General features: G+C 44.0%; 1 protein-coding gene across 2 annotated transcripts in view; it reads right to left on the bottom strand.

The window, feature by feature from the left end:
* Positions 1-209: 209 nt before the first annotated feature.
* The window catches only part of LOC117354635 (zinc finger protein 850-like), a 35925-nt gene continuing 10074 nt past the window's right edge, over positions 210-26060 (bottom strand). Inside the window, exons 3-4 of one of the 2 annotated variants that reach the window (XM_033932456.1) lie at positions 16115-16475; positions 210-3405 (exon numbers count right to left, since the gene is read on the bottom strand). In XM_033932456.1, the coding sequence (XP_033788347.1) occupies positions 1112-3405; positions 16115-16475 (2655 nt within the window). In that variant the 3' untranslated portion in view covers positions 210-1111. The remainder of the gene's footprint in view (positions 3406-16114; positions 16476-26060) is intronic. The other variant, XM_033932457.1, reaches the window with a different exon arrangement.

Raw genomic sequence — 26060 nt, 5'->3', positions numbered from 1 at the left:
GCCTCCCTATCTGCCATCGTATACAGTTCAAGATCTTATTGCTGCCCTACAAGTGTGTTCATTCTACTTCCCCTCAATATCTCTCCTAGCTTCTCTTTCCTTATACACCTCCCAGAGAACTCCGTTCCTCAGATAAGTCACTCTTAGCGTTACCCTTCTCCTCCACTGCCAATTCCAGACTTAGTTCCTTTCATCTAGCTGCCCCCTATGCCTGGAATAAATTACCCGAGTTTGTCCGTCAAGCCCCTTCCCTTGTTTAAAAGCAGACTGAAAATCCACCTTTTTGATATATCTTTCAGTCCTTAACCCTACTCCTCTGCCATCCAACCCAGCCAGATGATTAACCGTTCCACTTAAATGTATCCATGGCATTCTGTTTGTCTCTCTTGACTGTTTAGATTGTAAACTCTTTTGAAAGGGACTGTTTTCTTACTCTTTGTGCTCTGTACAACGCTGCTTACTTCTGGTAGCTGTAGAAATAATTAATAGTAGTAGAAATAGTTCAAGCTTTGATAAACGCAATGTTGTAGGGAATTATCGAGAGTAAATGTTCAATTAGCGGAATCGTGGCGAGGGCTCAGTCTCAAGCCTCCATGCTGCTCAGGCTCTCTAGTGCCCTCACCATATGCTGTTTTAAATTTGATTGGGGATTAAAGCTTTTACCACATTCTGGACATGTAAATGGCCTCTCACTCTCGTGGATCCTCTGAAGCCATTATAAAGCTGTACAATATTTCTCTCTCTCATGGATTATTTTGTGTATTCTTAGATAATCACAGCTTTTATACATAATTGTTTTCCAGTTTGAATTGCTGAACTGTTATAGGTCAATATTCAGCGGTAAGCACTGTCTAAAATCTATTTCTATGAGGCTCATCCCCTCTTCACATCTAAGAAAGTCTAGACATACACTAAAAGTCAAACATACCAAAGCTATATAAAAGAGCAGGAAATGCCAATATTTTCTCTCAGAAATCTCTGCTTGACAGTTGCTCTTTCCGCCACTCCTGGATATTTATATACACCTTTTTTCTATACCTATCTTCTTGTATCTCTTTAATGTGATTTTCATTTAGGTTTTTACCACATTCTGAACAGTATATGGTTTTACTCAAGTATGAAGCCTCTTGTGCACATTTAAATTTGACTTCTGACTAAAGCTTTTACCACATTGTGAACAGGTATAGGGTTTCTCTCCAGTATGAATCCTCTCGTGATTTTTTAAAGCTGACTGCGAGGTAAAACTTTTACCACATTCTGAACAGGTATAGAGTTTCTCTCTAGTATGAATCATTTTGTGTGTTTTTAAAGCTAACAGTGATCTAAAGCTTTTACTACATTCTGAACAGGTATATGGTTTTTCTCCAGTATGAATCCTCTTATGAATATTTAAAATTGATTGCCGATTAAAGGTTTTACCACATTCTGAACAGGTATAGGGTCTCTCTCCAGTATGAATCCACTTGTGCTCTTTTAAATTTGCTTTCAGAGTAAAGCTTTTTCCACATTCTAAACAGGTATAGGGTTTCTCTCCAGTATGAATCCTCTCATGAATATTTAAAATTGATTGCCGATTAAAGGTTTTACCACATTCTGAACAGGTAAAGGGTCTCTCTCCAGTATGAATCCTCTCGTGATTTTTTAAAGCTGAGTGCATGGTAAAGATTTTACCGCATTCTGAACAGGTATATGGTTTCTCTCCAGTATGAATTCTCTCATGATTTTTTAAACTTGATTGTGCACTAAAGCTTTTACCACATTCTGAACAGGTATAGGGTTTTTCTCCAGTATGAATTATACTGTGCGGTTTTAAAGCTGACAGTGAACTAAACCTTTTACCACATTCTGAACAGGTATAGGGTTTCTCTCCAGTATGAATCATACTGTGCGGTTTTAAAGCTGACAGCGAACAAAACCTTTTACCACATTCTGAACAGGTATATGGTTTCTCTCCAGTATGAAGTCTCTCATGATTTTTTAAATTTGATTGCACATTAAAGCTTTTACCACATTCTGAACAGGTATAGGGTTTCTCTCCAGTATGAATCATACTGTGCGGTTTTAAAGCTGACAGCGAACTAAACCTTTTACCACATTCTGAACAGGTATATGGTTTCTCTCCAGTATGAAGTCTCTCATGATTTTTTAAACTTGATTGCATATTAAAGCTTTTACCACATTCTGAACAGGTATAGGGTTTCTCTCCAGTATGAATTCTCTCATGATTTTTTAAACTTGATTGCATTTTAAAGCTTTTACCACATTCTGAACAGGTATAGGGTTTCTCTCCAGTATGAATTCTCTCATGATTTTTTAAACTTGATTGCATTTTAAAGCTTTTACCACATTCTGAACAGGTATAGGGTTTCTCTCCAGTATGAATCATACTGTGCAGTTTTAAAGCTGACAGCGAACTAAAGCTTTTACCACATTCTGAACAGGTATAGGGTTTCTCTCCAGTATGAATCATACTGTGTGATTTTAAAGCTGACAGCGAACTAAACCTTTTGCCACATTCTGAACAGGTATATGGTTTCTCTCCAGTATGAATTCTCTCATGACTTTTTAAACTTGATTGCACATTAAAGCTTTTACCACATTCTGAACAGGTATAGGGTTTCTCTCCAGTATGACTCATACTGTGCGGTTTTAAAGCTGACAGCGAACTAAACCTTTTACCACATTCTGAACAGGTATATGGTTTCTCTCCAGTATGAATTCTCTTATGATTTTTTAAACTTGTTCGCGCATTAAAGGTTTTACCACATTCTGAACAGGTAAAGGGTTTCTCTCCAGAATGAATCATTTTGTGCATTTTTAAACTTAATGGCAATCTAAAGCTTTTACTACATTCTGAACAGGTATAGGGTTTCTCTCCAGTATGAATCCTCACATGACTATTTAAACGTGATTTCTCATTAAAGCTTTTACCACATTCTGAACAGTTATAGGGTCTCACTCCAGTATGAATTCTCTCGTGGATTTTTAAAGTTGACTTCTCATTAAAGCTTTTCCCACATTCTGGACACATATACAGTTTCTCTCCAGTATGAATCCTCTCATGAATATTTAAACTTGATTTGTCAATAAAGCTTTTACCACATTCTGAACAGGTATATTTCTCTCCAGTATGAATTTTCTCGTGTCTTTTTAAACCTGATTGCCAATTAAAGCTTTTCCCACATTCTGAACAGGTATACAGTTTCTCTCCAGTATGAATCCTCTTGTGCATTTTTAAATTTGACTTAATTTTATATCTTTTACCACATTCTGAACAGGTATATGGTTTCTCTCCACTATGAATCCTCTCATGGCTTCTTAAACTTGATTGGTGATTGAAACTTTTGCTACACTCTGGATATGTGAATGGCCTCTCACTCTCATGGATCCTGTGACAATTTAAACCTGTTTGATAATAAAAAGTTTATTTTATCATAATAAAGATGTACAATGTTTCTCTCCCATTTGGATTATTTTGTGCATTTGTAGATATGATATAAAATCTTTGATAAAGCTTTTCTTAAGTAATTAATTTTATTTTTGCTTGTATTAACCCTTTAATTGGCAGATGGAGAAAAGTTTTTTTTACATAATTTGATATTGAACGAGAGCAACAATGCCAAATAAAGGGTTAATTGTTGACTTATTAAAACCCTAAGCGTGCATCCGCACTCCTACCTGCGTGTTCCGTGATCCGTAGGTCCCTGGCAGGTAGGAGTGCACATGCTTGCTTTGACTCCCCCCTCACTCCCTGTGCATCAGCAGCAGCATTTCTCCCCCTTCTCTGTGCAGCAGCAGCATTCCCCCCTTCCCTGTGCACCCATCCCTTGCCTGCTCCCCTTGTCCTGCAGTAGCCCTTTATGCCCCACAGAAATCTACTTGCTGTTGCTGGCCTCGGCGTCTTCTGTCCACTGCGGCCAGCCCTACCGGAAACAGGAAGTTGTCAGAGGGCGGGCCGCAATGGAGAGAAGACGGCAAGGCCAGCAGCAGCACTGCGCAGTGCTTTGCAGGCGGGTGAGCAGGCGAGAGGGAGAAGAAGATGCTGGCAGGGTTGCCTGTGCCACCATTCCGAATCAGCAGCGGCAGTGAGGCGGCACTCTGGCGGTGAGTGAAGGCGGGAGGGGGGAGTTGTCGGCGTGTTCCCTGTGTCCGTGTTTGAAAATGGAATGTGGCACGGACCCAGAGACCACGGTCGCAGGGAACATGCAGTCCTAAGTGCGCATGCGTGCTTAGGGTTTTATTATCTTAGATTTGTTTGGGATTCCTGGAAGCTGAGGATCCTGGGAGACACTTCACTATTTTAGGCTCCTTGACTTGTGTTCCAAGGTTAATGCCGCTGATGATGGAATCTCCTAACAGCAGCAATTTTCTGGATCGAGCTTTCTAGTGCTTTTCTTCTGGAGTTACCTTCACTGGTTCTGGTTCCATCTCAATTCTTGACTATTGGGCTGTCTATATATTATTCTCCCAATTACACTGGCTGCCTATCACTTAGAGAAGACATTTCAAGATCCTGATTCTGACCTTCAGAGCACTTAGAGAGGGGATCCCGGACTATCTGGCAAAGGAAAGTATACCCTATGTGCTGGGGCGAACACTTTGCTCCCTTGATGACTATCGGCTGGCCAGACCATCTCTCTCCTGGGTTCACTGGGACTCTAAAAGAAATGATGCTTTTTTAATTTCATGCCCCCATTTTGGGGAATGCTTTCCCTCTAGGGCATCTTTGTGAACTCTCGTTAGGTCAGTTCAAAGTTAACCTTAAGACTCATTTGTTTTTGAAAGCTTTTTCTTAAAATTTTTAAGGACGGCTGGAGCAGGGCAGAAATCACTAGGTCCTATGTCCCATCTTTTTCCCAGTATATCTGAACCTTTTTCTAACTTTCTGGATTTTTTATTAATTATTTTGCAATCATCTAACTTGGCAAGTCCACAACTACAGCCAAAGTATAATGAATCAACAAACATTTTCAGCAGAATAGCAGCTGTTGGTCCACTCAGCGTGATCTAAGCCATGGGCAGCTTTTCCTCCTGCTTAAAACTTGCTTTTCCCAATTTCAGTAAATGGTCATGATTATTTTTGGGATCTTCATTAGGAAATTCTTCCAATTAGGAGATTTCGTGTATTTGGTAGTTTTCCTAGTGTGTTCTCTGGTGTGGAATTAAAAGGGATGGCAATGACATGGAAAAGCCAAGGACACATCCCACGTCATTAAACTAAAGCAAGCAGAAAAAAAGACATTTGGTGTCTTATGGTTCGCCAGTAATAGTGTGTCCTCTTTGCAAATACTACACACGTGTGACCCACTGGAGCACCACCAGAAGGAGAAATTAGGTTCTTACCCACTAATTTACTTTCATTTAGCTTCTCCAAACCAGTAGAGGTTAATCTTTATGAGTGGGTATATATCCAAACATGACCAGCAGGTGGAGACTGAAAACAAAACTGTGGAATAGTATATAATAGATACGTTTCCCTATTCCTATCAGTCTGCCAAAAAGCCAAGCAGAACAAAAAACTGGAAACAGAAATAAATAATACTCCGAACAGGAGTAACAACTAACAAACCCAAATGCTGTTGGAAAATGCAGAGGAGAGATACCAGAAGGAAAATGACCCCACAGCTCGCCAGCTAAGCCAGCTGAGCCACAGCCGCTGTTCTTTAATTCTCCCCGGCCCTAGAAAGATACTAAAATACCACAGCAAAAAACCAACTGCCCGTGCGACAGCCTCCAACAACACAACAGACATGGTGGGGACCTCTACTGGTCTGGAAAAACTAAAAGAAAGTAAATTAGCAGGTAAGAACCTAATTTCTCCTTCTTTAGCACTCTCCAGACCAGTAGAGGTTAATCTTTACGAGTGGGATGTACCAAAGCAGTCCCCATCACGGGCGGGACCCCCAAAGGGTCGACACCAGAACACACTCACCGAACACCGCGTCCCGACGCGTCTGAACATCTAGCCAGTAGTGTCTGACAAAAGAATGCAAGGAAGACCACTGGAGGCACAAGTGAAGACTCAGCCCAAGAAGCCGCCTGACCCCAAGTGGAATGAGCCTTGAGAAATTCCAGAACAGGCTTCTGCCTCAGAAGAGAAGCGGAAGCAATAGACTTCTGGATCCAGTGCGCAATAGTAGTCAGAAGCGCCAGCCCCTCTACGAGGACCCGCCAGAAGGACAAAGAGACGATCTGATTTCCTGATCTAATGGGTCCGTTGCACATAACAGCAAAGGACCCAACCGACATCCAACTTGCGTAGCTGTCTGTGATCAGAAGAGCTCTCCCGATTACCCAACAACCGGGAGGACTACAGATAGAGAGACATGACAAGGAGAAAATACTATTGGCAGAAAGGAAGGAACAGGCCTCAAGACAACGCGCTCCCTAGAAAACTCCAAGAAGAGAGCCCTACAAGAGAAAGCCTGCAACTCAGAAACACGTCTAGTTGAAACAATGGCCACCAAGAAGACTGCCTTCAGAGTAAGGACCTTCAAAGAGCAGCCGCCCAACGGTTCAAAAGGTGGGAGCATCAGAACAGACAGAATCAGATTGAGATCCCAAGAAGGAACAGAGGGCCGCACGGGAGGCCTTATCAACTTGGCCACCAGCAAAAGCTAATCACATCAGGAATGGTTGTCAAATGCTGACCTTTCACTAACCCACGAAAGGCTGCCAAGGCCGCAAGCTGAACCCGGAGAGAAGACCAAGCCAGTCCCCTATCCAGGCCATCTGGCAAGAACTCAAGGATAATAGGCAGGGAAGCGCGAAAAGAGACCACTCCCCACACCTGGCACCACCCCTCAAAGAGACACCAAACCCGCATATAAGTCCGAGAGGTAGAAAGCCTCCAGGACCCCAAGAGAGTACAGATCACATTATCTGAATACCCTTCCTTACCTAGGCGGCCCCTTTCAAGAGCCAAGCCGTAAGACAGAAGGGAGTCGGATCGAACATGGGAATGGGACCCCGCGTCAGAAGGTTGCCAAGAGAGGCAAAGCAAGGGGATCCGCCACCAGATGCCTCACCAGATCTGTGTACCACAGACCTTGAGGCCAATTTGGAGCCACCAGAACCACCAGACCCGGATGGCAAAGAACATAGAAACATAGAAGATGACGGCAGATAAGGGCCATAGTTCATCAGGTCTGCCCACTCTACTGACCCACCCCCAAGTCTACTATTCTAGGGATCCCACTCCTGGTGAAGGTTCCCTTGGCTTAACCCTCTAAGGGATCCCACTGGGCATCCAATTAGCTCTTAAATTCTTGCACGCTGTTTGCCTCGATCACCTGTACTGGGAGCTCGTTCCAAGGATCAACCACTCTCTCGGTGAAGAAATATTTCATGGTGACGCCATGAAATTTCCCGCCCCTGAGTTTGAGCGGATGCCCTCTTGTGGCTTAGGGTCCTTTGAGAAAGAGAATCTCTTCTTCCATCTCGATACAGCCGGTAATATACTTAAACGTCTCGATCATGTCTCCTCTCTCCCTACGTTCCTCGAGTGAGTACTGCCGCAAATTTTTCAGCCTTTCCTCGTATGATAGATCCTTGAGCCCCGAGACCATCATGGTGGCCATCCGTTGCGCCGACTCTACTCTCAGCACATCTTTTCGGTAGTGTGGCCTCCAGAATTGCACACAGTATTCCAAATGAAGTCTCACCATGGTTCTGTATAATGGCATTATGACTTCAGGCTTCCGGCTGACGAAACTCCTGCGGATACAACTTAACAACTGTCTTGCCTTAGATGAAGCCTTCTCCACATGATCAGCAGTTTTCATGTATGCGCTGATGATCACTCCCAAGTCTCGTTCTGTTGAAGTTCTAGCTAAGGTCTCACCATTTAAGGTGTAAGTTCTGCATGGATTTCTGCTGCCAAGGTGCATGATCTTGCATTTCTTAGTGTTGAAGCCCAGCTGCCAGGTCGAGGACCAAAGCTCCAACAAATGTAGGTCCTGTGTCATACTATCAGGTGAATTGCCATCTCTCACTATATTGCATAGTTTGGCGTCATCAGCGAATAACGTTATCTTACCTTGAAGCCCCTGAGTTAGGTCCCCTATGAATATGTTGAAAAGGAGTGGGCCCAAGACTGAGCCCTGCGGTACTCCACTGGTCACCTCCGATGTTTTAGAGAGGGTACCGTTAACTACCACCCTCTGAAGTCTGCCATTCAGCCAGTCATTGACCCATGTAGTTAGTGTTTCTCCCAGCACCATTGATTTCATCTTGCTCAACAGCCTGCGATGTGGGACACTATCGAAAGCTTTGTTGAAGTCTAGGTATACGACGTCCACGGATTCTCCCAAGTCTAGCTGTTTTGTTACCCAGTCAAAGAAGCTGATGAGATTGGATTGGCAGAACCTACCCTTGGTGAATCCGTGTTGACTGGGATACCGTAGATTCTCCTCATCCAAGATTGCATCTAATTTACGTTTGATTAGTGTTTCCATGAGTTTGCATACTATTGATGTGAGACTCACCGGTCTGTAGTTTGCAGCCTCTGCCCTGCAACCTTTTTTGTGCAGTGGAACGACGTTAGTTGTTTTCCAGTCTATGGGGACTCTCCCCGAACTTAGGGAGAGATTGAAGACTCCTGATAGCGGTTCTGCCAGGACATCACACAGCTCACTGAGCACCCTGGGGTGTAGATTGTCCGGTCCCATGGCTTTGTTCACCTTGGGTCTTGCCAGTTCGTAGTAGACGTCACCAGGTGTGAACTCGAAATTCTGAAACGGGTCTTCCACGCTGGGCCTTGCCTGCAACTGCAGACCGTGCCCTGGTGCCTCGCAGGTGAAGACCGAGCAGAAGTATTCATTCAGTAGTTCTGCTTTATCGGAATCTGATTCTGCGCAGTTCCCATCTGATTTTCTAAGGCGTACTATCCCGTCTGTGTTCTTTTTCCTATCACTAATATACCTGAAGAAGGATTTGTCCCCTTTCTTCATGTTCTTTGCCAGAGTCTCTTCCACTCGAAGTTTGGCCTCCCTGACTGCCGTTTTGACCGCTGCAGACCTCGCCCTATGTTCTAGTTTAGCTTCCCCAGTCTCCGTTCGTTTGTAGGAAATAAATGCTTTTTTCTTCTCCTTGACGAGGTGCGAGATTTCTGCGGAGTACCATTGGGGTTTGTTGTTTCTCCACCGTTTGTGTACTGATTTAATGTAGAGGTTTGTCGCTTCATGTATGGTAGATTTCAGGGATGACCACATAGCTTCCACATCATCGGTCATAGCTTGGTTCTGCAGTGTCCGGTGGACGAAATCTCCCATGTGTTCGAAGTCAGTGCCTCGGAAGTTGAGTACTTTTGTTTTCGTGTTTGATCTAGGGAAACCTTTCCTGAGGTAGAACCACACTATGTTGTGGTCGCTGGAGGCTAGCATACCTTCGAGACGCTATCCCCGTTGGTGAATACCAGGTCCAGGATCGCCTGGACCCTAGTGGGTTCCAATACCATTTGTTTGAGTCGTGCTCCCTTTATGGATGTTAACAGTCTCCTACTGCCGCTGGTTGTTGCTGAGTACGAGTTCCAATCTGCGTCAGGCATGTTGAAGTCCCCTAGCAGAACAGCGTCTCCCCGTAAAGAAGAACTCTGCCCACTAATGGCCACGGAGAGAACACATACAACAGCCCCTCCGATGGCCATGGTTGAACCAGAGCATCCAGACCCTCGGCCAGACCGTCCTTGCGACGACTGAAGAAGCGGGGCACTTTGGCATTGCCACTCATGGCCATCAGGACTATCAGGTGCTGACCCCAAGCCTACACTATCAACTGAAAGGCCACGGGGCAGAGATACCACTCTCCGGATTCTAAGAAGTGACAATTGAGGAACTCCGCCTGAACATTCTCCACCCCGGCGACGGGAGAGGCCAAGAGATCCTGAAGATGTGATTCCGCCCACAGTATGAGCCGAGCTACCTCTTGCGCCATCTGAACACTCTGACGAATGACGTAAGCCACCGCCATGGCATTGTCCGACAGAACTCTGACTGACTTGCCCAAGAAAAGGGAGTGGAAGGCTAACAGCGTCAGACGGACGGCTCTGGTCTCCAACACATAGATCGACCAGGACGCCTCCTCTGTGGACCAGATGCCTTGAGCTGAGTGACCTAGACACTGAGCTCCCCAACTGAGGAGACTTGGCATCCGTGAGAAGCACCGTCCACTGCAATAGATCCAGACTTACCTCCTGAACCAGACGAGAGGTCTGGATCCACCAACGAAGATTGCAGTGCACCATGCCTCAAAGAGGGACAGGGACATCCAAACTGTGCCTCTGAGGCGACCACCACCAGAGCAGAACATACTGAAGAGGACACATGTGGGCCCGCGCCCACCTCACTACATCCAGGGACACCGCCATCAACCCCAAGTCTTGGAGGAAATCCTGTGCCCGAGGACACCGGGACGCTATAAGGTGGTGAATCTGAGATTGCAATTTGCAGACCCGGGCCCCTGGAAGGAAGACCTTCCCCAAGGGGGTGTCGAACAGCACTCCAAGGTATTCCAAACGCTGAACTAGGACCAACTGACTTGGAAAGGTTGACCACCCAGCCCAGCGACCAAACTCCTCCACCCGAGCCGTAACCCGGGTGCTCTCTTGTTTCGACTTCGCCCAAATTCACCAGTCATCCAGGTAGGAGTGCACAAGAATGCCCTCCAACGGCAAGGCCACTGCGACGACCACCATTACCCTGGTGAGCGTCTGGGAAGCCGTGGCCAGGCCAAAGGGAAGTGCACAGAACCGATAGTGCTGACCCAAGATCGCAAAGTGAAGGAAGCGCTGCTGAGAAGCCCAAATGGGAACTTGCAAAGAGGCCTCCGTCAGAGCGAGAGAAGGCAGGAACTCCCCTGGCTGAACTGCCAAAATGACAGACCACAGGGTGTCCACGTGAAAAGAGGGAATTCTGAGAGCCCTGTAGATCCCTGTTTAAATCGAGGATGGGCCGAAAGGTCCCCTCCTTTTTGGGCACTACAAAGGAAATGGCGTACCTGCCGGTGCCGCACTCCTGAGGGGACACTGGAACAACCGCTTTGAGATCTAGCAAGCGCTGAAGGGCCTGGCGAAAGGCTAGCGTCGTTCATGCCGCCTGACATGGAGAGGCTAGATATGATCTGGCAGAGAGCGGGCAAACTCCAGAGCATAACCATCCCACACCACCTCCAGGACCCATTTAGCGGACGTGATCTCGGCCCACTTGGGAAACAAGTCGCACAGCCGGAACCAAAGGGGGTGCCAGCCAAGAACCATCGTGCAGGACGGTCAGCGGGGGAACCGGTGGGGGGATTCCCTGTCCCCCGACGGCCCCCCCGAAAGGACTGCATGAGCTGAGCCAACCGACCCCGGGGAAAAACCGGAAGCCTGGATAGAAGCAGCCCCATGCCCAGAGCGAAACTTGTGAAATTCCCACAGACACCCCCGAGCAGTGCCACCCTGAGACGCCGGGTGGGTACGTTCCTCAGGCAGACAGGGCACCTTAGAGTCCTTCAGAGTCTGAACCAACTTATCTAAGTCTTCTCCAAACAAAAACGACCCCCGAAAGGGAAATTTTGGAAGTTTAGTTTTGGACGCGGCAACAGTGCACAGCCACATCAAAAGCCCCAGACTTAGCCGAAGTCCACATATAGAGCATCCGAGAGGAACTAGGCAGCCATCTCAAACTGTGCCACCTCCTGATCCACTAAGGAACAGTCATCAGATTCACGATCCAGGACACGCTCAGTCCACCGAAACACGGCGCGAGCCACCAGTCCCGGCACAAATAGCCGCCTGGGCCCCCAAGGCAGAGACATCAAAATTCTGCTGAAGAAGTGTCTCTAACTTAAGCTCCGCAGAGACCCTAGGGGCAGAACCGCCTTCAACAGTCACGGTAAGCCACTTAGCAATCGCTGAGACCACCTCGTCCACCATTGGCGAAAGTAAGGTAGCCCTATCCCCCCCGGCATGGGATACCCACGAGCCAGGGCGCACGCCAAGTGAAATGGTGCCCCCGGTGTATTCCACTGCCCAGCACGATATCCTGAAAATCATAAAGCACAGGAAAAGAATGGGAGACAGGACGGACCCCCTGAAGCAGAGGGTCCCTCATACGCGAGGTCTCCGGTGGCACATCGACAAAAATGCAGCACCGAGGAGACCTGCTAAATCAGATCTAAAAGCGCATCCCTCTGAATAAAAGGTGCACCACAGACGCCTCTGCGCCGGAAGACGGGAAACCCGACATCCCGCTGCCAGCGGCCGACCCTTCTAGAGGATCCTGGAAGCCCGCCAAATCAGTCAGGTCCTCATCCACGCCAATACGCTCCTCCGCCCACCAATCCGTAATCTAAGCCCCCCGCGGGCGCTTGGAAGAGGGAGGAGGAAGAGGGGATGCCAAATGAAAAGAGAGAGACAAAACCACAGGGGGCGCGGAGGGCAACCACCCCCGAAACCCCCCGGACGCACGTGGGACCATCAACTGCCTGAAATAGGCTCTGCACAAAGAAAGAAATTAAAGCAGGGGAAAAAACCCCCGGGGGTCCCCAGGGATGCCCTGCCCCAGCAGGGGTCGCTGCTGAAACCTACCCCTGTGGTTGCAATACAGGGGGAAGGTCACCTGAGGTTGCAGACAAAATGGAGGGAACTGTCTGTCAAAATGGCGAAGATCCCACCAAAAATAACACCTCCAGGGCCTGTAGTCGCTGAGAAGCCTGAACTGTCCCAGCCGCTAAGCAGGCAAGCCAGCATCAGCTGTTAAAAAAATCAGCTGAGAGGGAATCCTTTTCCCCCTTCCATTGGCGGTTCAGGGAATCCCTCCAGAGGCAGTGAGATAAGACCGGGCTGCCTCACTGCCTTCAGCCGGCTTGTGAGGCACTAAGGCCGGGGAGGTCTGGACGCCTGCAGCCACTGCCGACGGAGCTGCACAACCACACTGGCCCAAACCGCCGAGTTCAGGCCGGCTGCAAGTGCCTCACTGCTGGACCAAATTGTGTCCCACTCCCCTGGAGAAGGACACAATTGCCTCATACGCGACCTAGCTAGATTTTAAAGTGCCGGTTAGTGCAAAAATACAGTAAAATACAGTAAATTGACAGGGAAGCAACCCTGCAGACCGGCACTACCTCTGGATTTTTTTTTTTTTTCAGAACAGACTCCACAGGCTCTTGAAGCAATATGCCTTGCTTGATTTAGGGGGCAAGGCTGCTGAGGTTCCTCTAAAAAGATGTGGGGAAGGACCCCGCTCAAGACCCGCCGGGTTTGATACCCCCAAGGTCAGACAGACCCCCAAACAGGGCCCACCCAAGCTCTGTCTGGCTAAAAACAGGGACTAGAAACCCCCTATACAAATTCCAACAACCCTATCAAGGGAGATAGGTACAGCTCACTCATACGAGATGGGTACAGCTCACTCATACCTGCTGGAGACTGAAAGAAGACTGATAGGAATAGGGATTAGGACAATCGGTTTAAACTGTATTTTCTTACAAGGTGCTATTAATTATTTCCCTAAGGTGATATTGTAGATCAAAATACAAATACTAGGGAAGTATCAATTGAATTCTAAGGTGCACAGTTACTTCCTGAGTAATTTCTTACTAAACTTGGCCGTGCCTCAGAGACTGAATCATCAAGCAAAGCTTTTAACTATATTGCATTTCATCAGTCAAGCTCTCACTCATTGGCAGCAGGCACAAGTTCACATTTAGATAATTTGTTTAAATCTTTTTATCATTTTTTTCGTTTTTCTTTTAAGAAATAAATATATGAATTTTTTAATAGATAGTGCACATTGTTAAAGGCACTTATCTGTTTCTCTTGTCAGCACTGGTTCCCAACGGGGCCACCGTTTCACCTCGTGTGGCTTCCTCAGGGGAAATTGTGCAGTGCCTGAAATGAAACATATTCCCTTGTTATATTTGTTCTTTCATTACATTATTGCAACAATCTTTTAAAAAAATTCAATGCAGTTTTAAACTTTCAATGTTGCAGCAGTCTTTAAACAAAATTCAATAGAGTTTTAAATGAAATTTTGTTAAGCAACTTACGGAACAGGTTCTCTTTTATCCTCCGTGTACAAGGATTAAGAAAATGGCGATAGGCTGACAGAACGCTGAAATTTTAAATAGTGTGGCACCGCTCTCGGTGCTTACGTGGAAGCGTGCAAACGTGCAGAAACGTCACCACGTGCAAACATAGCTCACGTGATGATTTATTCGGAGCCAGGAGAATCCAAAAAAAATTTTTTGGATTCTCCTGGCTCCGAATAAATCATCACGTGAGCTATGTTTGCACGTGGTGACGTTTCTGCACGTTTGCACGCTTCCACGTAAGCACCGAGAGCGGTGCCACACTATTTAAAATTTCAGCGTTCTGTCAGCCTATCGCCATTTTCTTAATCCTTGTACACGGAGGATAAAAGAGAACCTGTTCCGTAAGTTGCTTAACAAAATTTCATTTAAAACTCTATTGAATTTTGTTTAAAGACTGCTGCAACATTGAAAGTTTAAAACTGCATTGAATTTTTTTAAAAGATTGTTGCAATAATGTAATGAAAGAACAAATATAACAAGGGAATATGTTTCATTTCAGGCACTGCACAATTTCCCCTGAGGAAGCCACACGAGGTGAAACGGTGGCCCCGTTGGGAACCAGTGCTGACAAGAGAAACAGATAAGTGCCTTTAACAATGTGCACTATCTATTAAAAAATTCATATATTTATTTCTTAAAAGAAAAACGAAAAAAAATGATAAAAAGATTTAAACAAATTATCTAAATGTGAACTTGTGCCTGCTGCCAATGAGTGAGAGCTTGACTGATGAAATGCAATATAGTTAAAAGCTTTGCTTGATGATTCAGTCTCTGAGGCACGGCCAAGTTTAGTAAGAAATTACTCAGGAAGTAACTGTGCACCTTAGATATTGTAGATCACCCTTAATACCTTGTAACTAAGGTGTGTCAATCAACTTTTCATGGCCCTCAGAGATGTCACCCAGGGATCAACACGATCATATCCCTCGGCTTTACACACCCAATCGTCATCGGGTCAAATCTAATGTGCAAATAATGTATAAATTTTAACGTTTCTTTTTCTTTTTTTCTTATGTGTGTTAAACTCTTATTACTAATCTTAAAACAATAAATATGACTGTGAGTTTAAAGTAGATACTTAGCTTCACCGGGATGGTAAGTAGCAGTTGGTAAGGGATACATATGCCAACATGTTTCACCCCTAAAAAGGGGGTTTCTTCAGGGCTACTATCCCTTTTATGCTAGTTGTACACGGCTGGCCACCCGATCTAAGTTTTTTTCAAGATCAGGTGGCCAGCCGTGTACAACTAGCATAAAAGGGATAGTAGCCCTGAAGAAACCCCCTTTTTAGGGGTGAAACATGTTGGCATATGTATCCCTTACCAACTGCTACTTACCATCCCGGTGAAGCTAAGTATCTACTTTAAACTCACAGTCATATTTATTGTTTTAAGATTAGTAATAAGAGTTTTAACACACATAAGAAAAAAAGAAAAAAAGAAAAAGAAACGTTAAAATTTATACATTATTTGCACATTAGATTTGACCCGATGACGATTGGGTGTGTAAAGCCGAGGGATATGATCGTGTTGATCCCTGGGTGACATCTCTGAGGGCCATGAAAAGTTGATTGACACACCTTAGTTACAAGGTATTAAGGGTGATCTACAATATCACCTTAGGGAAATGATAGGAATAGGGAAACATATCTATTATGTACTATTCCACAGTTTTGTTTTCAGACTCCACCTGCTAGTCATGATTGGATATATACGAACTCGTAAAGATTAACCTCTACTAGTCTGGAGAGTGCTAAAGAAACAGGGCTTCTTTTTTCATAAGAGTGTGCCACATTTCCAAATAGTTCACACTCTTGGTGATATTGTCCCTGAAACGAAAATGAAGAGGAACTAACATTAAATGACCCCTAGGAGCTAATTATTTGATACAGTCACTACACGTAAAAGGTTTCCCTTCAGCATGCATTCTCTGCTGTATTTCAGGTTCACCTTTCATTTGGAACCTTTTCTACACTGACAACACAGAAAGAGTCTCACCATGGGGTGGATTCTCTTGGGCAATAATAAATGATATATCTTACCAAGGCTTTTTCCAGCGGTGTCGCGTAGAATGGATTTCTTCCCTTTCCTCTCTTCCTGCTGGAGTTGAAAAGCCATTTGGTCACTGTTTTTGTTTCGTAAGGGTCTCTCTTCTCTCAGGTGTCTCTGGAGCTCAGGGATGTTTGTGAGTTCCCTGTCACTTTTCTCACCCTCAGTGACTGCATCCAGGGAGTCTCTTGCAGGGTTTCTCTGCTTCTTCTCTGATTCCTGTTGATTCCTTGTGTTTTGACTCTCATTCCTCTGGGAAATATTCTCACTGACATTTCCTGATTGTCTTGGGATGGGTTCATTTTCTAGAAGCCATTTTTCTTGATTCGCCTCCCTCTTCGTCTCCTGAATCTGCTGGATAGAAACAAAAGACGGTAATCGTGCATTAGTAACTATGGAGCACTAGTAACCATCAAGAAACACAATTTTTTAGACTCACAGAAGTACATGGGATTGGGGGGGCGGAGCCTGCTGAATACGGAGAGCAGACACATGGAGTAGCAGCTCCTTCATGCCGACACCAATTTTCAAGATAATTGAGTTTATTCCATACCCCGCTGGTTCTTTACCGCTTGTACCGGTCCTGCCTTCTCCCCTACATGTCACCGCCGAAAGTTGCAAAGGGAGATTCTACTACGATTCAGCCCAGCGGTAAGCGGCCCAAGACTGACTCCAGCTCACCCGACAAAATGGCGGCGAAACACAAGGAGTCACAAATTGATACCCTTATTAAAGAAATGTGCTCCTTTAAACGTATTATGCAGGAGCAAGTGGATGAAACTAAATTGGTGCGAGCGGAGATTGAGGCCCTGAATGATCAATTCGTGGATGCCAGTCACCGTCTGGATGCCCTTGAAGAACAGACTACTACACTGAATGCAAAGTGCTCGCTGATTAAAAAACATGACAAGCTTATCGTCTCACTACAGCGCGACTTGGAGGATCTGTCGAACCGTAGCAGGCGGAGTAACATTCGAATAATTGGGTTACCTGAGACATTGGAGGGCCCTGATATCATAGCCTTTTTGACGGATTTTCTACCGAAATCGCTTGGCCTCTCCTTCACAGTCCCGCTGGAAATCGAGCGGGCACATCGTGTTCCGTCACACTCTTCAATGCACTCCGCCAAGCCAAAGCCTATTGTGGCGAAAATTCTACGCTTCCAACATGCCTTACAGCTTATCAACGCGGCGAAAGCTCATCCACAACTTTTATATCAAGGCAAAAAGTTTTTCATAGTCCCTGATCTCGCCAAGTCCACCGCGCTCAAACGAAAGGAATTCTTATCTTACCGCCAGCAATTGAAAGATCTTGGGGCCAAATACGGTCTCATGTACCCAGCCAGAATGAAGGTGACCTACAATAATCGCACTACTTCCTACTTGGAACCAGCGGACCTAAAATCTTTTTTAGATTCCATTCAGAATGCTATGACCTGATTTAATTTCTATTATAGATCACTTGTTCTTTCTGTTACCACCTTAATGGAATAGCTAAGGTTCATTTCCTATGTTGGTATGGAGCGGTTCAATGCTCCGTGTTGCTCGCTGTTCTACAGGTTTACCCACATACTGTTGTATATATTGTACACATGTGCATGCTCTTCTATGTAGCCATGCCTTGTGTGTGGTCTGCGGATCCTTTTCTATCCTTTTGCTTTCTATCTTCTCTCTTTTTCACTGATGTTCATCTATGGAATGGTACGTATATACTCATGCCAGATTTTTATATTATGCAGCTGTTTTTGATTCGACCTAGAGATTGTACACCTTATCTCTCTCTGCTTTTTCTTTATGGCTGATTTTCATATACTTTCATATAATGTCAATGGGCTTAACCACCCTATAAAAAGAAAAAAGATAGCCAATTATCTTACTGTTAAGCATCCAGATGTTATTTTCCTACAAGAGATGCGCCCGCTCTCAAATTGACCATCAAGGGATACTCATCCCTACCCTTCCTCCCCTTCTTCCCTGGTTGTTTTTCCTTTCCCCTTTCTGCACCCCCCTTGCAACAGTTATTGGATCATTTTGTAATTGCCACTGGTTTATACCATACACTTGATAACTAATTCTCTGTACCTTCATTGCATATGTACAGTTCTCATCTCCTTGTAAATTGCTCTGAACTGTTTTCTGATATTCTGTAATTTCGCTGTAAATGTACAGTCTCTTAACCTGTAACCCGCTCTGAACTGTTTTGTGGTATTGCGGTATACAAAAATAAAGTTATTATTATTATTATTATAATCTCATATTTTTTCACCCGCGCCCACCAAAAAGCAAAATGGGGTCTCTATTTTCTTTAAAAACAATATCCCCATTACCATTCTGTCGCACAAAGCGGATGCGGAGGGAAGGTGGTGCCTGGCACATGTTATGTTGCACTCCGTGGAGTATGTATTTTTGAATATTTATGCCCCGGTATCAGATCACCCAGAATTTTTTCGAAGTCTCCAATCTGTATTTCTTGAATTCTCTTCCAAAGCCCTGATTATTGGTGGAGACTTCAATCAAATACAGGACATTGTTTTAGAAAGATCCTCGTCCTGCAAACCCTCACATTCCAAAACATATCATGAACTTCATAACCTTATCAAGAACTTTTCTCGCTTTGATCCTTGGAGACTACTTAATACCAAGGGCAAATAATTCACACACTTTTCCCCACCTCACAACACTTACACAAGAATTGACTATTTCCTTGTGTCCTCTCATCTCACTCATCTCCTGACTAATACTACCATTCATCCCATAAGCCTCACAGATCATGCACCCATCTTCATATGCCTCCTCATTTCGGCTCCATCAATCGTACATCCTTCCTGGAGATTAAACAACCACCTCCTGTTGGATGATGATATCATGGATAAAATCAGAATATTTACTGCTGAATTCTTTGATATTAATACTAAGGATCCTGAGGTGTGTCCCTCCATTATATGGGAGGCTTATAAGGCTACTTTGAGGGGAGAGCTGATTAAGCTTTCCACCTGGAAAAAGAAACTCACTTTGCAAAAGGAGAAAGAGTTAGAATCCTCTATTAAACAATTAGAACTCCAACATATGATGGATCATATCCATGACCCTTCCATTTATCACCAACTACTAAAACTCAAATATGAATATAATTCATTATCATCCTATAAAGCTAGACAGGACCTATTCATGATGGCTTCGGGCCATTACATAGGAGATAATACTATGGGCAAACCACTTGCTAACTATCTTAAAATGAAATCTAAGAGATTTACTATCTCATCCATCTTCACTCCCTTAGGTCAACTTGTCACTTCTGCAGATTCTATTAAATCTCAATTTGAGCTTTTTTACATTAAGCTGTATAAATCTGACCTCACTTCACCAGAACCTGATTTTGGTTCCTTTTTGGATAAATTACATCACCCCCAATTGACTGCTTCCGCTAAGTCAACGTTGGAGGAACCCATTTCTATAGCAGAAATTATGTCACCAATATCTTGTATAGCGAAAAATAAAGCTCCCGGACCTGATGGATCACCAACGAATTCTACAAAAAATTTAACACCGTTCTTGCCCCTCATATATTACAGTATTACAACTTCATTCATAACTCTCCAGATAAACAATTTAATTTTTCAGAGGCCACCATTATAGTATTTCCGAGACCTGAAAGAGACCCAACCCTGGTTAAGAATTATCGTCCCATTTCTCTCTTGAACTTGGATTATAAAATTATGGCCCAAATCCTTTCTATTAGATTGAATACTGTCATTGCCAAGTTGGTTTCATCCAAATCGTTACATCAGTGATAATATGAGACTTTTCCATCATATTAATGCATATGCTAAGTCTATCTCGGAACCCATGGTTGGATTGGCTATTGATGCTGAAAAAGCTTTCGATCGTGTAGAATGGCCCTTCCTGCTAAGGGTTCTACAGTGATATAACTTTGGCGATTATTTCATTAACTGGATTAAAACATTATATTGGTGTCCTACTTCTCGAATTATGGTTAATAACACTCTCTCGAATAAATTTTCCTTACAACGGGGCTCTAGACAGTATTGCCCCCCTCTCGCCACTACTATTTAACCTCGCCCTGGAACCCCTTCTCTCTGCTATTCATCAATCTGATCTTGTTGACGGCATTCCATCCTCCAATAGGCAAATTAAGTTAGCGGCTTATGCCGATGATGTCCTCATATTCATCCGCAATCCTACACTCTCTCTCCCTGCACTTCTCACAATTATTAAAGAATATTCACTCTTATCGGCTTACTTAGTTAATTGGGAAAAGTCAGAAATTTTTCCTTTGAATGACTCTATTTTCCAAGCGGATTTGTCCCATTGGTCGGACACACCTGTTAAATATCTAGGTATTATGATATATAAGGACCCCTCATATGTTATGGATCTGAACATATCCAGGATCAAATCACTTATTCAGCAGACTCTTATCAATTGGTCTCCCTTATTTTTATCTTGGTGGGGTCACCTAGTCTCGATTAAAATGAATCTAATGCCTCAAATCACTTACATTTTATCCATGTTACCAACACTCTGTAAACATTCGTTATTTTCCTGGATTGACAGGAATCTATCATGCTTCCTCTGGAATAATAAACAACCTCGCATTGCACTGGCTAAATTGCGAGCCTCCAAAGAAAATGGGGGTATGAATCTACCAGACTTCCATTTCTATTATCTAGCTTCACTGGTTAAATATGGTGCTCATTGGATACGAACCCACTCCTCTTAGATTTGCCTCCTTGGTTAGAACTGGAAATTCATATTTGTCATCCCTATCCCATATACACTTTCTATACCATGTCTATTCCTGCACATTTAAAGCCTATGGCCTTCTGAGTGCAATGCAGCGAGCCATACGTCATCTGGATGCTATGACAGATTCGCATTATACAATAGAAACATAGAAACATAGAAACATAGAAAAGACGGCAGAAAAGGGCTATAGCCCACCAAGTCTGCCCATTCCAAATTCCCGCCCCTCTGATTTTACTCCCTTAGAGATCCCATGTGAACATCCCATTGTCTCTTAAAATCTGACACGCTCTTGGCCTCAATCACCTGCAGTGGGAGTTTGTTCCAATGATCCACTACTCTTTCAGTGAAGAAGTATTTTCTGGAGTCGCTATGGAACTTCCCTCCCCTGATTTTTAACGGATGCCCCCTGGTGGTCGAGGATCCCTTGAGGTAGAAGATATCTTCTTCCGACTCGATACGGCCCGTGATATACTTAAATGTTTCAATCATGTCTCCCCTCTCTCTTCGTTCCTCAAGTGAGTGCAGCCGTAGTTTATTCAGTCTTTCTTCATACGTGAGATCCCTGAGCCCCAAGACCATCCTAGTGGCCATACGTTGAACCGACTCGATTCTCAGCACATCTTTCTACGAAAATACTACGAAAATGTCTATTTGGAATAATTCAAGACTAAAACATAATGGTAAAATGTTTTTCTGGAAAAAGTGGCAAACTGCAGGACTTTGGCTTGTGGAACAACTATTATGTGTACTCTATATGGACTCAGTTTCCTCTCCTTGTGAACTCGCATTCTCAATGGTTTTTATTGTCCTCGATTGTAACTTCTGTGCTACCCTCCCTGTCTCCTTCATCTTCCATGATCTCTTTCCATTACTGGAGTGATTTAGTTCTTTCCCAAGGGAGAACGGTGTCTGTATTCTATAAAACTCATGCGAGATTACAAATATACTTTTTCATCTCAAGATCTAACACACTGGCAATCGATGCTGTCCTCCTCTCTCTCCAATATCAACTGGAGCATATATTGGACAAAAACTAACCGCCTGCTATTGACCTCCAGAATTTCCCAATCCTTGTATTTTGTTATGTGGCAGGCAATTTGGACGCCTTACCACATGTGGAAGGCAAAACTGAGACCCGACCCTACCTGTTGGCACTGTCAGATTTCTGGTGGCACCTTGGACCATATGTTGTTTCACTGTTCTGCCATCCATTCTTTCTGGAATAGCATCTGGAAGACTATTAAATCTATTACCACCTGTCACTCAGATATTACATTTGACATTGTTATGCTACGCTCTCCACATACTTGCTTTGCCCACACGAACTGCCCTTCAAAATTGATAGACACTATGTTCGCCATCGCTCTTATGCAAATTCTTAGGAACTGGAAATCGGCCTTACACTTAGACTTTACGTTCTGGTGGAATTCATTATGTTTGTATAATAAACATGAACAATATGCTGTTGAAAAACGCTGTATCTCTAAACTGCCTTCTGTTTTGCCCCTATCACCATGGAAATTTCTTGAAAGGTTCAATTAATCCGCCTCATCAACCATTCCATAGTCTTCCTTCTGCTCTCTCTATCCCTTTCTCTTTTTTCTCTCTTCTTTCTTATGCATTTGCTTGATATTTTCCTTTACTTGAGATATCCTATTATGATATTTGCTTGATGTGCTATGTAATGTTTCTTTATGAGTGCTGCATTTTTGATTGTGTTCTTGTTTTCTTTTGTATTGCTCATAACTTACAATAAAAATTTTGAACTAAAAAAAAGAAGTACATGGGATTTCTGATGTTAAGAAAATTCCGCAATAAGCCTTCAAACCTCTCTCTCTTTTTAAAAAAAAGTTAAGTTATGAAACTAATTTTCCAACTAGCAATAAACCTAAAGGGAAAAATAACAATTAAAGAAAGGTGTAACAGCAGCAAATACAGCTCACGAACATAACAAAATAGGAACTGAGCCACCCACAACTACAGCCAAAGTCTTGATCCCGCCTACAACAACCTCCGATCGCATGTTCCTTTTCTCAAGGAAAATTCTAGAGCTGCCTAGGATCCAAAAATATATAAACTTTTTTAATAGTTACAAGAGAACTCCAGAAAGAAGATACTCCCAAAGAAAGTGCAAGAAAAGTTTTAAACCTAAGCATGTTATTTGCCAGTCTGGGTTTTGAAAATCATTTTCCAATATTCATTTATTAAGTATACTGTACTTGATATATTGCCTTCTGTTAGGTAGCAAACAACATAGTTTACAATGAAAGATTAGGTTCTTACCTCTGCAAATCTTTTTTCTTGTACAATCCCTCTTTATTCTGGACTGCTGCTGGGACATAACAGAGCAGTCCCAAAATATCAGGGGGGGACCGATGAGCCCATCGTCAGAACCGAAGCCCCAACAGCAGCATCCTGCTTTGCTGCCACATCAATCAAGTCCTAGATTTCAAACGTATGGACTTTAATGCAATGGGGAAGTACCTGAAGAAAGAGCTGTTAGGATGGGAGGACATAAGAGAAGTGGAAAGACAGTGGTCTAAGCTGAAAGGAGCGATAAAAATGGCTACGGACCTTTATGTGAAAAAAATCAATAAAAACAAGAGAAAAAGGAAGCCGATATGGTTCTTCAACCTAGTGGCTGAGAAAATAAAGGCGAAAGAGTTGGCGTTCATGAAATATAAAAAAAACCCAAGAAGAGGAGAGCAGAAAGGACTACAGGGTGAAACTGAAAGAAGCCAAGAGAGAGATACGTTTGGCGAAAGCACAGGCGGAAGAACAAATGGCTAAAAATGTAAAAAAGGGAGATAAAAATTTTTTCAGATATATTAGTGAATAAGGAGGAAGATAAAAAATGGAATTGCTAGGCTAAAAGATGCTGGGAACAAATATGTGGAGAGTGATGAGGAGAAAGCAAATGTGCTAAACAAATACTTCTGTTCTGTGTTCACAGAAGAAAATCTTGGAGAAGGACCGAGATTGTCTGGCAAAGTTACACGAGAAAATGGAGTAGATTCTGCGCTGTTCACGGAGGAGGGTGTTTATGAGCAACTTGAAAAACTGAAGGTGGACAAAGCGATGGGACCAGACGGGATCCATCCCAGGATACTAAGGGAGCTCAGAGAGGTTCTGGCGAGTCCTATTAAAGACTTGTTCAACAAATCTCTGGAGACGGGAGTGATTCCTGGGGATTGGAGGAGAGCGGATGTGGTCCCTATTCATAAAAGTGGTCACAGGGATGAAGCAGGAAACTACAGGCCAGTGAGCCTCACTTCAGTTGTTGGAAAAATAATGGAAGTGTTGCTGAAAGAAAGGATAGTGTATTTCCTTGAATCTAATGGGTTACAGGATCCGAGGCAACATGGCTTTACAAAAGGTAAATCGTGCCAAACGAACCTGATTGAATTTTTTGATTGGGTAACCAGAGAGCTGGATCGAGGACATATGCTAGATGTAATTTACTTGGATTTCAGCAAAGCCTTTGATACAGTTCCTCATAGGAGGCTGTTGAACAAACTTGAAGGGCTGAAGTTAGGACCCAAAGTGGTGAACTGGGTCAGAAACTGGCTGTCGGACAGACGCCAGAGGGTGGTGGTTAATGGAAGTCGCTCGAAGGAAGGAAAGGTGACTAGTGGAGTCCCTCAGGGTTCGGTGCTGGGGCCAATCCTGTTCAATATGTATGTAAGTGACATTGCTGAAGGGTTAGAAGGAAAAGTGTGCCTTTTTGCAGATGATACCAAGATTTGTAACAGAGTAGACACCGAAGAGGGAGTGGAGAATATGAAAAAGGATCTGCAAAAGTTAGAGGAATGGTCTAATGCCTGGCAACTAAAATTCAATGCAAAGAAATGCAGAGTAATGCATTTGGGGATTAATAGTAGGAAGGAACCGTATATGCTGGGAGGAGAGAAGCTGATATGCACGGACGGGGAGAGGGACCTTGGGGTGATAGTGTCCGAAGATCTAAAGGCGAAAAAACAGTGTGACAAGGCAGTGGCTGCTGCCAGAAGGATTCTGGGCTGTATAAAGAGAGGCGTAGTCAGTAGAAGGAAGAAGGTGTTGATGCCCCTGTACAGGTCATTGGTGAGGCCCCACTTGGAGTATTGTGTTCAGTTTTGGAAACCGTATCTGGCGAAAGACGTAAGAAGACTTGAGGCGGTCCAGAGGAGGGCGACGAAAATGATAGGAGGCTTGCGCCAGAAGACGTATGAGGAGAGACTGGAAGCCCTGAATATGTATACCCTAGAGGAAAGGAGAGACAGGGGAGATATGATTCAGACGTTCAAATACTTAAAGGGTATTAACGTAGAACAAAATCTTTTCCAGAGAAAGGAAAATGGTAAAACCAGAGGACATAATTTGAGGTTGAGGGGTGGTAGATTCAGGGGCAATGTTAGGGAATTCTACTTTACGGAGAGGGTGGTGGATGCCTGGAATGCGCTCCCGAGAGAGGTGGTGGAGAGTAAAACTGTGACTGAGTTCAAAGAAGCGTGGGATGAACACAGAAGATTTAGAATCAGAAAATAATATTAAATATTGAACTAAGGCCAGTTACTGGGCAGACTTGCACAGTCTGTGTCTGTGTATGGCCGTTTGGTGGAGGATGGGCAGGGGAGGGCTTCAATGGCTGGGAGGGTGTAGATGGGCTGGAGTAAGTCTTAACAGAGATTTCGGCAGGTGGAACCCAAGCATAATACCGGGTAAAGCTTTGGATTCTTGCCCAGAAATAGCTAAGAAGAAAAAAAAAAATTTAAATTGAATCAGGTTGGGCAGACTGAATGGACCATTCGGGTCTTTATCTGCCGTCATCTACTATTTTACTATGTTACAGTGCACCACAGAAACAGTGACACATGTCTCCTAAAGCAATAAATAAATAGAAAATTTTTTTCTACCTTTGTCTTCTGTGGTTTCTGCTTTCCTCATCTTCTTGTAACTCTCTTCCTTCCATCCACTGTCTGCCGTCTCTCTTCCCCTATATGGCATCTTCTCTCCTTCTATGCCCCTTTCAGAAACTGTATGCCTCCCCCTTCCATCTCTCCTTTCACCCCCATTGGTCTGGCATTTCTCTCCTCTCCTTCCCTCTCCCACACCTCTTCTCTGCAATCCCTTTCCCTTTTTTCCCTCATTTTCCTTTTCAGTGTATTTTCTACATCCGTCTAGATTACGTTCT

The sequence above is a fragment of the Geotrypetes seraphini genome, chromosome 2 (genome assembly GCF_902459505.1).
Source record: "Geotrypetes seraphini chromosome 2, aGeoSer1.1, whole genome shotgun sequence".
Classification (NCBI taxonomy): Eukaryota; Metazoa; Chordata; class Amphibia; order Gymnophiona; family Dermophiidae; genus Geotrypetes; species Geotrypetes seraphini.
The sequence above is the reverse complement of the archived record's forward strand: the minus strand, read 5'-3'. Positions and strand labels throughout refer to the sequence as shown.